General features: G+C 40.6%; 1 protein-coding gene across 3 annotated transcripts in view; it reads right to left on the reverse strand.

Moving 5' to 3' along the window:
* ADCY8 (adenylate cyclase 8) overlaps nucleotides 1-12,324 on the reverse strand; it is a 163,386-nt gene that overhangs the window by 26,448 nt on the left and 124,614 nt on the right. For all 3 annotated transcript variants that reach the window (XM_060681833.2, XM_087890895.1, XM_060681832.2), the window contains 4 exons: nucleotides 11,335-11,435; nucleotides 7,685-7,886; nucleotides 5,404-5,493; nucleotides 2,789-2,961 (listed from right to left, as the gene is read on the reverse strand). In XM_060681833.2, coding sequence (XP_060537816.2) covers nucleotides 2,789-2,961; nucleotides 5,404-5,493; nucleotides 7,685-7,886; nucleotides 11,335-11,435 — 566 coding nt within the window. The remainder of the gene's footprint in view (nucleotides 1-2,788; nucleotides 2,962-5,403; nucleotides 5,494-7,684; nucleotides 7,887-11,334; nucleotides 11,436-12,324) is intronic.

Here is a 12,324-nt window from a genome sequence, read left to right on the forward strand (position 1 = left end):
CCCTTTCATTTCTGCCGATCTTTTTTTTCCGGCTGATGAGATATTTCTAGCATCTTTGCAGAATTATCTTGTCTAGGGATGAGACGATTCAGGTAAGGCTCTCTGCTGGTCGAGGCTATTTTGGTTCCATTGTTCTGACGAAATAAGAAGAGGCTGCGGAATAATTTGCACGCTGATATGCATGGCATCTTAGCACACTTTTTGTTGTTGTTGTTGTAGATTATTTCCCTGCATATAGAAACCTAGCATGCCAGATACCCCCCCCCCCGGAAGGTTTCTGTAATGTAATAGATGTAGCTGGAAGGCATTTGGCTCCAGGCAACTGTCATGAAAATGAGTGACAGGCTGGGGGATGTGGAAAATTGTAGTGACTCTGTTTTTGATAGTTGCATTTTACTGTGTGGAACTATTTTATATAAGGAATATTATGCAGAGCAGTGGAACATCCATTCAGGGTTGTTATTTACTGATTAAATGTATATTGCCACCCATCCCACTATCTATCTATCTATCTATCTATCTATCTATCTATCTATCTATCTATCTATCTATTGCTTTAATTTATATGCCGCCCTTCTCCGGAGACTCAGGGCGGCTTACAATGCGTTAAGCAATAGCCTTCATACTTTTGTATATACCTGCTTAGTAGGGCTTTCGGCCCCCCCTAAGCGGTGTTCTTTTTTATACAAAGTCAGCTTATTGCCCCCACAATCCCAGTCCTCATTTTACCTACCTCAAAAGGATGGAAGGCTGAGTCAACCTTGAGCCTGGTGAGATTTGAACTTGCAGTAATTGCAGGCAACTGGTGTTACTTAAAGCACTTATCAGTGCTTTAGTCTGCTGTGCCACCAAGGCTTCTAAAGTGCTTCTGTGTGGCTAAACCTTTGTTAAAGAGGTCCAATTAAAAACAGTTATGCACAGTTAAGCTGCAATTTGGTGTAGTGGTTAAAGGTCCTGGATTAGAACCAGGAGACTGTGAGTTCTAGTCCCTCCGTAGGCATGAAAATGTCAGGGTTTCCCATCCCCGCCCGGCCTATGGCAACTCGAGAGCAGACCAGGGATGCTTTGCGAGTTGACAGAAAGATGGCTGGGTGACTTTGGGCAATCATCATGAGACTGTGAGTTCTAGTCCCTTCTTAGACATGAAAGCTAGCTAGATGAATTTGGGCCAATCACCAGGTGACTGTGAGTTCTAGTCCTGTCTTAGGCATGGAAAGTTGGATGGGTGAATCTGGGCCAATCATCAGGAGACTGTGGTTCTAGTCCCTTCTTAGGCATGAAAGCTAGCTGGATGAATTTGGGCTAATCACCAGGTGATTGTGAGTTCTAGTCCTGCCTTAGGCATGAAAAACTGGATGGGTGAATCTGGACCAATCACCAGGAGACTGTGAGTTCTAATCCCTTCTTAGACATGAAAGCTATCTGGATGAATTTGGGCCAATCACCAGGTGACTGTGAGTTCTAGTCCTGCCTTAGACATGGAAAGTTGGATGGGTGAATCTGGGCCAATCATCAGGAGATTGTGAGTTCTAGTCCCTTCTTAGACATGAAAGCTATCTGGATGAATTTGGGCCAATCACCAGGTGATTGTGAGTTCTAATCCTGCCTTAGGCATGAAAAACTGGATGGGTGAATCTGGGCCAATCACCAGGAGACTGTGGTTCTAGTCCCTTCTTAGGCATGAAAGCCTAAGGATGGATGAATTTGGGCCAATCACCAGGTGATTCTGAGCTTTAGTTCCACCTTTCCCACTTGATAAAAAGTGTCCACAAAAGAGACATAAAACAAGATGAATCGATGACATCAGCAAGTATTGCGGGCCCAATTGGCAAAAGAAAGCTCAGGACCGTATTGGTTGGGAACATGTGAATAGACAATGGTTAAAATGATGATGATGATGATGATGACGATGGGTTCCACCTGAAAGTCAGCTGGATGATTTGGGACCAATCATCAGGCGATTGTGAGTTTTAATCCTGCCTTTGGCATGACAGCCACTGGATGACTTTGGACCAGTCCCTCTCTCTTGGCCCAGCCTGCTTCACGGGGTTGTATGGAAAATAGGAGGAGGAAGCAGTATTACACATGTTTGCTCCCTTGAGTTACCGTATTTTTTGGAGTATAAGACACACCTTAGTTTTTGGGGAGGAAAATAAGAAAAAAGCTGATTGGTGGGCGGATCGGCCTCCCGGAATACCCCCAATCAGCTGTTCCCAGAGGTGAATTTTAGCAACAGGTTCATGGGTTGTGAGCTCTGTGCCTTGCTTTTTTTTCTGCCTCTGAAAGCCTCTGAAACAGAGCTTCAGAAAAGAAAAGGCTTTTTTTTCTGAAGCTCTGTTTGGAGGCTTTTTTTCTGAAGCTTCTTTCAGAGGCTTTTATTCTGAAGGACTATCTGTACTCTGTTCAATCTCCTTTCTTTGGTATTGGTATGTAGATTAACCTCTTCCGATCTGTTGGTGATTGTGTCATTCTCCAGATTTGTTAGCATAGTTTGGTTAGAACCTTTACTGATTCTTCTTTTGTTGCTTGCCATATTATTTTAGACAAAAGCCTTTCAGAGGCTTTTTTTTTCTGAAGCTTCTTTCAGAGGCTTCTTTCAGCCTCTGAAATCTCCATTTGGAAGGCTGGGTGGGGCTACATTCAGAGTATAAGATGCACCCAGATTTTCACCCCCTTTTTTTGGGGAGAAAAAGGTGCGTCTTATACTCCGAAAAATACGGTATTTATAAGAATAATAAAGGCGGGATAAAAATCTAATGAATAAACCAATAAGTAAAGAAAGACTTACTCTCCGTTATGATTGATGTCATCGTACTGGAGAAAAAGGGAAGCATAAATGGACTCGGTCAGGAAGCAGTAGATCGCAATCATGATGAGGAGCACGGCCAACTTAAGGACCGAATTGAGACGGAGAAACACGGCACAGGTCACCATAGCCAGGATACCAGTAAAGACGAAATACTTAATAAAGAAAATTGGGAGAAACATCAGCCTTTAGCTCAGCGACCTAAACTAATATATTCAATATCTCATATAGAACCATGTAAGTCTTTCAAGTATTGGAAGATGGCTCTTATTGACTCAGCCTTCCATCCTTTCGAGGTAGGTAAAATGAGGACCTGGACTGTGGGGGCAATAAGCTGACTTTGTATAAAAAAGAACACCGCTTGGGGGGGGGCAAAGCCCTACTAAGCAGGTATACACAAAAGTATGAAGGCTATTGCTTAACGCATTGTAAGCCACCCTGAGTCTCCGGAGAAGGACGGCATATAAATTGAACCAATCAATAAATCAATAAATAAATATGATGTCTCTCTTAAGCCTTCTCTTTGTTAGACTTATATGCCGCTTCACAGTGCTTTTACAGTGCTCTCTAAGCGGTTTACAGAGTCAGCATATTGCCCCGCAACCATCTGGGTCTTCCTTTTACCAACCTCGGAAGGATGGAAGGACGAGTCAACTTTGAGCCCGGTGAGATTCGGACTGCCAAACTGCTGGCAATCGGCAGTCCGCGGAATTAGCCTGCAGTACTGCACTCTAACCACTGCGCCACCACGGCACATGTTAGGCTAAAACATACCCAGTTGACTTAGCCATTCGTCATACGATCTAACTTCCAGACCCTTTATCAACTTCATTGCTCTTCTCTGCACTCTTTCTAGGGCCTCATAATAATAAGCAACTTCATTAGACTAAAGTAGACTTTGCAGGAAAAAAAATATATAGAGGGATTTCTCCGCTAACATATATGTCTATGGAGATTCTCAATCATCCAAGTCATGGTTGTCCCAAAGATGCTTTTTCAAGAGGCAACTGGACTTTCTGGTTTTTCTTTGATGATGTTTCGCTTCTCACCCAAGAAGCTTCTCCAGCTCTGACCTTCCCTACCCTCCAGTCAGAGCTGAAGAAGCTTCTTGGATGAGAAGCAGGGGTGGATTCCTAGGGGTTCGGCAGGGTTCGGGTGATCCTCTAGCCAAGGATCGCCGGAGTTTGGTGAATCCCCAAATGCCACCCCTGGCTAGCCACACCCACCCCTCCCCTCCCAGGAGTCTCCATGCAGCCTGTTCAACATTCCAGGTAAGTGCAATGGCCGTGCAGAGGGTCTGGGAGGGCAAAAAACGGGCCTACTGGAGGTTCCAGAAGTCTGGAAATGGGCCTGTTTCCAGCCTCCGGAGGGCCTCCGGACCGCAGGAAAAGCTGTTTTCACCTTCCTGGAGGCTTGAGGAAAGCATCTGGAGCCTGGGGAGGGCAAAAAAAGAGCCTCCTGGCAGTTCTGCAAGTCCAGAAATGGCCCTGTTTCTGGCCTCTGGAGAGCCTCCAGACCCCGGGGGAAGCAGTTTTCGCCCTCCCAGAGGCTCGAGGAAAGCCTCCGGAGCCTGGGGAGGGCAACCCCCACCTCCCGTGGTGCAGGCAGCCGACTAGGCCACGCCCACCATGGCCATGCCCACCCTGCAACGGGGCAGCAAACCCTTTGCTAAAGGATCTGAAGCCCACCCCTGATGAGAAGCGAAACGTCTTCAAAGAAAAACCAGAAAGTCCAGTTGCCTCTCGAAAAAGCACCTCTGGGTCTGCTAACGTATACATGTACAGCAGCTGACGACTTTTTGAGAGCTCTTGAGAATGTACGAATGTGCTGAAGTTACTGAATCAGCCCTAAAAGTCAGCTGCCAGAAGGCCTTCTACCACAATGAGATTATTGATCACTGACAATCTGTTTTTTTCTCCCTTATAGAGGAGAATTATAGAGGGGAATTCCTGCATTTTAAGATTGGAATATCATGTCCCTGCCCTCTGGCTGTTTTGAACCACACTCCCTATATACCCTGGCAGTAGACCATGGGTACTCCAGAACATCTGGAGAGCATCAGGATGCAAATGGTTTGAGTTAGAGACAGTTTGGAAGGGATCTTTCAAACCCACTTGAAATGAAGCAACGTGATATGGGTAGTCCTCGACTTACGACCACCATTGAGTCCAAAATTTATATTGTTAAGTGAGACATTTGTTAAGTGAGTTTTGCCCGGCCTTTCACAGACACAGTTGTTAGGTGAAACTGGCTTCCCTGTTGATTTTGCTCATCAGAAAGTCACAACAGGGGATCACGTGATCCCTGGAACACTTTCAACCATCATAAATATGAATCTGTTGCCAAGCAACTGCATTTTGATCACGCAACTATGCGAATGCTACAAAGCTTGTAAGTGTTAAAATGGTCATAAATCCCTTTTTTTCAGTGCCGTGGTAACTTCGAACGGTCACTAAATGAACTGTTGTAAGTCGAGAACTACCTGTAGCTTTGCTTTGAAGGTTCACATCATCCTAAAATTTGTTATCAGCCATCATTGCCTAGCCTAACATATTGCGTTGGCTTTTCTCCGTGCAAAATGATATGCTTAGGATTACCTCTGGATACGAGCAAATATCTGTAAAATATACTGAAGAGTTGAAAGTTTGATTCTTAAAAGGCAGTTGTTTGTCCAAGTCACACCAGAGCTGTGGATGAAGAAAAAAAAAGACGAATAAGAAAAGCAATGCAATTGTTTTGTACAGTCTGTGTTGAGAAATGAAGGAATGAGAATACTTTATTGGGAGGAGGAGGAGGAGGAGGAGGAGGAGGAGGAGGAGGAGGAGGAGGAGGAGGAGAAGAAGAAGAAGAAGAAGAAGAAGAAGAAGAAGAAAAAGAAGAGGAAGAGGAAGAAGAAGAAGAAGAAGAAGAAGAAGAAGAAGAAGAAGAAGAAGAAGAAGAAGAAGAAGAAGAAGAAGAAGAAGAAGAAGAAGAAGAAGAAGAAGAAGAAGAAGAAGAAGAAGACGACATTAGTGTTAATGCCTCCAACCTCTGGAATAAAGAACCACTTGAGAAAAAGCAGAAAAATAACCCTGTATCTTTTTAGAAGTCATATACTGAGGGCAAGAGCGAACAACTCTTTGGAAAGGATGAAGACTCTGTATGGGTTTACAAAATGCTTCCATTGGAAGACATACAGTATTAAAAGCATCAGCCACTCAGGCATATTAGAAAGCAAATCAGACAGTTCCCAGTTTCTTTCCACCCTGTGGGAATTTTATGAGGCTCACAGACAACCTTTCCATGCTGCATGGTTCTAGGACTGGGATTTTTTCCCCCCTTGTATTATGTCAGATTTCTATTTTTATTTCATATATATATATACATATATATATATATTAAAAGAGTGTTTTGTATTAAGCCACACTCTTGTGAAATGGGAGGCCGCATAAGCATGATACATGATAAATAGATGATAGATGATAGATGATAGATAGATAGATAGATAGATAGATAGATAGATAGATAGATAGATAGATAGATGATGGGTGGGTGGGTGGGTGGGTGGGTGGGTGGATGGATGGACGGATGGTTGGGTGGATGGTTGGGTTGGGATGATGATAGATAGATAGATAGATAGATGGATGGATGGAGATGATGACATGATAGATGATAGATTAGATAGATAGATAGATAGATAGATAGATAGATAGATAGATAGATAGATAGAGATGATGATAGATGATAGACAGATGATAGATAGATAGATAGATAGATAGAAAGATAGATAGATAGATAGAGATGATGACAGATGATAGATTAGATAGATAGATAGATAGATAGATAGATAGATAGATAGATAGATAGATAGATGGATTGATGGATGGAAGGATGGAGATGATGACAGATGATAGATGGTAAGTAGATGATAGATACAGATGTTTGATAGATGATAGGTACAGATAGATTGACAGATGACTGATCGATAAATGATAGATGATTGATAGATGATAGATAGTGATGGTGATGATGATGATAAATAGATAGATGCTAGATGCTAGATAAATAGATGATAGATACAGATGATTGATAGCTGATCGATACAGATGATAGGTAAATGCTAAATGATTGCTAGATGATGATGGTGATGATAATGAATAGATAGACTAAATTGGTTGCCTACATATGAATCCACATTCAGAAATATTAGTTGTGTATAGAGCAACAGAGAATTAGGGCCCTCTGCCAGTTTCAGCTAATTTGGATTAACAGTCAATTTAGCAGTAACAGAGTTGGAAGGGACCTTGGAGGTCATCTAGTCCAACCCCCTGCTGATACAGGAGACCTGTACTAGGGATTTGAACCGCCAACGTTTCTGATCAACAAGCTCAGTGCCTTAGCCACTGAGCCACCTAGTCAGGATTATATTTATTCTACGGTAGTTCTTGAGAAGTATTATTATGGCTGACCACATGTAGCTGGAAATGCCAATGTATTGTATAGAACAAAATCATAATTAGGGAAGCAAAATCTTCTCAAAGGACAAAGACGTCAGTGTGTCATCTGAGGCCCCCTGAAAGACTGAATAATATGGGGTTTGATTTCCTCCCTCCCTCCCTCCTTTCACTTTCCAGAGGGAAAGTATATTTAAATGGTTTCAAGTACAAAATATCAGAAGCTACTATCCTGGGAAATCAGCTTTTTCCTCCAATCTTTCACTTTGCCGATTTTTAGATAGAACTGAATTATTTGTAGCTCAGACCTCACAGTATAATGAAAGGTTTGTAGTCCAGCATATCTGAAAGGCATCACTTTGAGTAAAGTTGCTTTTAATAACTAGTTTCTGCTTTTTCTGCTCCCTTCTACATTCAGACAATCTTTCCCTTCTGAAATACTTACAATATTGATGATGGCTCCCAAGAAATTAATCATAATTGAGGCAAAGATGATGACATTTCGGGCCAGGTAGGTCTCATTAATCCAGCAGCAAGTTTTCCGGAGCACCAGGGGTAAGCATTTGTAATCCTCTGCAGTGGTTATCAGCACGAGAGATGAATGTAATATAATTAGAATTGAAAACTGGACAATCATCGGAATCATTCTGGAGAAGGAAGACAGACACCCATCCTTAGAAGACAGAAAAACAGCCTTCTCCTGCATTTATAGGAAGAGTAAAATTTTGCAAGGGACACAGGACAAACTGATCAAAAAAATTTACAATTACTTACAAGGATATAAATTAGAAGAAGAGGTAGTGAAAAAAATATGATAACCTGGGCAAAAAAATTCGGTTATAGTATTCAATTAGACAAATGGGAAAAACTATGGAAAATAAATTATAAATTGACAATGTCTGTAAAGAAAATAAAATAAAGAAAATCTCTATAAAATGTTTTATAGGTGGCACTTGCCACCAGCCAGATTGGCAAGAATGTTCCCCGGCATGCCATCAACATGTTGGAAATGCAAGCACCACAAAGGCACCTATTACCATATGTGGTGGACCTGCCCAATGGCGAAACAATATTGGCAAAGGATCAAAATACAAATAGAGGAAATAACACACCAAAAGATAGAACTAAGACCAGAAATCTTCCTAGTAGGCATAGTGAATGGACACTATGAAAAAGAAACAACATATTTAATTATACACATGATAACAGCAGCACGAATACTATACGCGCAACACTGGAAGAGTAGTGATATACCAACACCAGATAAAGTAATCAATAAAACTATGGAATGTGCGGAATTAGATAGACTCACAAAGGAATTACAAAATAAGGAAGAACATGACTTTTACTTAGGATGGGAAAAGTGGTATAGTTGGTTGAAAGATAGGAAAGAGATGAAGCAATAGGAAGTAAACAAAATGACCAAATATAGTATGATGGAAACAAAGAACAGACATAGGTCAACAAAGATCAATAGTAGATAGACAAAAGGGAATGACCAAATAAGGAAGAGTCAAAATACGAAGAGAAATGTATATTACAGTTGCGACAAACTGGACATGTATTGAAATGGGTGTTTATATGTTTTTATGTTTTGTACGTTTCATTGTTCTGTTTAGTTTGTACTTACAAATAAAAATTGAAAAAAAAATCTTCTAATTTCATGTTCTCAGGACAGGTCATCTTGGAGAATGTCTACCCAGATAGTCCTTAGGAGTTGATGCCAACTTAATAGCACTTAATCAATTAGTTTTTATTCTTGTGCATCTGCATACAATATACTTGTAGATGTAGGAGAGGAGAAGGCAGAGCTGATGGGGGGGAGGGAGTTAAGTGTGCTATCAGCCTAGAATTGCTATGTTGCCACAAACGGTCCAACCCTCTTGAATTCCATTGACTGCCAATTTAGTATTGAACTTTAGTTGACTAGATTTTTGTTTACAGGTAATATATGGTCTGATCCTTTAGCTTGCCTGCAGGAGACCCATGCAAATATAACCTGTTCTTATATGACAGGATGATTTAAAACAGTGCTTCTTGAAGACAAAATGAAGTATATACACAAAGAGAAACATTACAAGATAAACATAATACCGCTTTAGAACTAAGATTCTAAGTTTGTCATCTGCACCTCCATAACTGTCTGGTTTGGCTCTGCAACCAAACAAGGCAGACACAGACTTCAACATATAATTAGAACTGCAGAAAAAACACATTGACAGAAGATAGAGTAATTAATAAGATTATGGAATGTGCAGAAATGGACAGACTTACAAAAGAATTACAAGATAAAGAGGAACATGATTATTATCTAGTATGGGAAAAGTGGTATACCTGGTTGAAAAATAGAAAAAGGAAAAAAGAATAGGGAGTAATTGGAGTTACAGAAACAGGAACATAAATCACTAACATAAATTAACAATGAATCATAAAGATAGATATACGAGTAAGATCAAACAGGGAAGAGTCAAAACACAAATAAGAACATACATTACTGTTGTTTATTTGACAATATATATTTGACAAAATTTATATTTGAAATCTTTGTTTACATGTTTTGTTCTGTATGTTTGTTGTCACTAGTTCTGTTTTGTTTGTACTTTTAAACAAATAAAAATTTATTTAATTAAAAAAAAAAAAAGAACTGCAGAAAAAACAATGGCTACCAACCTGCCTTCCATTGAGGACCTGTATACTGCATGAGTCAAAAAGAGGGCTGTGAAACTATCTACATCCTGGATATAAATTGTTTCAACTTCTACCCTCAAAAAGACTCCATAGGGTACTGCACGCCAGAACAACTAGACACAAGGACAATTTTCCCCCCGAATATCATCACTCTGCTTAATAACTAATTCCCACAACACTGTCAAATAATTTACTAAGACTGAATTACTATTATTCTTCTTTTCCTTACTAGTATCTATCTCTCCACTTACTATAACCATGTTGCTTGTATCTTTCAATTATATTGTTTTTATTAGTTTCCTAGTACGATTTGATAGCTTATTAGTAACCTATGACTATCACTAAGTGTTGTATCTTTTTATTCTTGATGAATGTATTTTATTCTCCTTATGTACACTGAGAGCATATACACCTAAGACAAATTCCTTGTGTGTCCAATCACACTTGGACAGGAAAGAATTCTCTACATGGGGCTCCCCTTGAAGAGCACCCGGAGGCTCCAACTGGTCCAGAATGCGGCCGGGGTACTTACGGGACCGTCTTCTGCCACCAATTGCCTCCCACTGGCCAGTTCGCTCCCACAGAGAGGGCCTCCTCAGGGTGCCGTTGGCCAGACAATGTCGGATGGCGACCCCCAGGGGGAGAGCATTCTCTGTGGTGGCACCTACCCTCTGGAACAATCTACCCCCAGAGATACGAGTGATCCCAGACCTCCGGACTTTTCGTCGGGCCCTTAAAACCTATTTTTTTCAGTTAGCCGGGCTGTCCTGATTTTATGGTGGGTTTTTAAAATTTGAAATTGGTTTTAAATTGAAATGTTTTAAATTACGGGCCAAACTTATTTAATTATTTTAAATCTATTTTAACTTTTGTGTACAAATGTTTTACTTTGGCTGTTCACCGCCCTGAGTCCGAAAGGAGAACGGCGGTATAGAAATTTGATAAAATAAATAAATAAATAATGGTGCCTTTAACCACTATACCAAACTGCCCTCACTGCAACCACCACAAAGAGGTGCTAAATGGTAACTGTCTTTTGCAGGAATCCAGTTTTCCTATGCTATAGAAACTGCCATTAAAAAAAAAGAAAGCTTATCCCAACTCAGATTAATCTCTCCATTCCAAACCATGAAACCCAGAGCCTTGGTAGTACAGTGGTCTAAAGCACCCTGTTATTAAGACCAGCTGCCTGCAATTACTGCAGGTTCGAATCTTGCCAGGCTCAAGGTTGACTCAGCCTTCCATCCTTTCTAAGGTAGGTAAATTGAGGACCCAGTTTGTGGGGGCAATAAGCTGACTTTTTATAAATATACAAAAGGATGAAGGCTATTGCTTAACGCACTGTAAGCCGCCCTGAGTCTCCGGAGAAGGGCGACATATAAATCAAATTAAAAAAAAAAAACTTACCTCGAGGACGGAAGTAGACTTTGGATGGCGGTGATAAACACCAAGACAATTAATGCACACACCAAGTTTGACTTGAACACCTCATCCCTCATTTGGGAGTACTGAAATAGAAAACAGAACACAAAAGGGAATCAAGTAAGTGAAGTTTCTAAATTAGTTCTAGAAACAGAGCAAGGCAAGTATATGAGGCTTCTAAGAAATTAGCAAACACAGCTCAGTAAAGGAAGCATATTGCTGGGATAAGTATTGAGTAGATTTATAAATGAAAATATTTGTAGCTCAGGGTTGGAATGGGAGGGGTGGATCTTTTGTGCTCTCTGAGCTTTGTTGTTTTCTTTCAGACATTTCATTACCCAACTGGGTAACATCATCAGTGCTGGTAAGGAGTGGGTTAACTCTCAGTTTATATTCTAGCGGCAGTTTATATTCTAGCTACTAGAATATAAACTGAGAGCAAACCCCACTCTTTACTAGCCTGATAATGTTACCTAGTTGGATTAGGATCAGAGGTGGGTTTCAGCAGGTTCTGACCAGTTCTGGAGAACCGGTAGCGGAAATTTTGAGTAGTTCGGAGAACTGGTAGTAAAAATTCTGACTGGCCCCTCCCCCATCTATTCTCTGCCTCCCGAGTCCCAGCTGATCGGGAGGAAATGGGGATTTTGCAGTATTCTTCCCCTGGAGTGAGGAGGAAATGGTAGGGTTGCCAGGTCTGCTTCCAAAAAATAGCGGACAAGCTGGGGTGTGTGTGTTAAGTAGTAAAAAAATTTAAAAAAAATTACAATTAAATTATATATTTTCTTACAAACATTTTAACACGCCATTTTAGGTCAGTTGACACAAGCTACAATACATTTTAAAAATGTGAACTGTACATAATTTTATAATATATTTTTATTTTAATCTCATCATTAATTTTTTCGGAGAATCGAGTTCAATGGATATTCGATCTTTGTCTCATTCTAACTTATGAAAAAAAAGACAAAACGTGAT

The sequence above is a fragment of the Pantherophis guttatus genome, chromosome 3, assembly GCF_059756535.1.
Source record: "Pantherophis guttatus breed Tessera chromosome 3, ASM5975653v1, whole genome shotgun sequence".
Lineage (NCBI taxonomy): Eukaryota > Metazoa > Chordata > Lepidosauria > Squamata > Colubridae > Pantherophis > Pantherophis guttatus.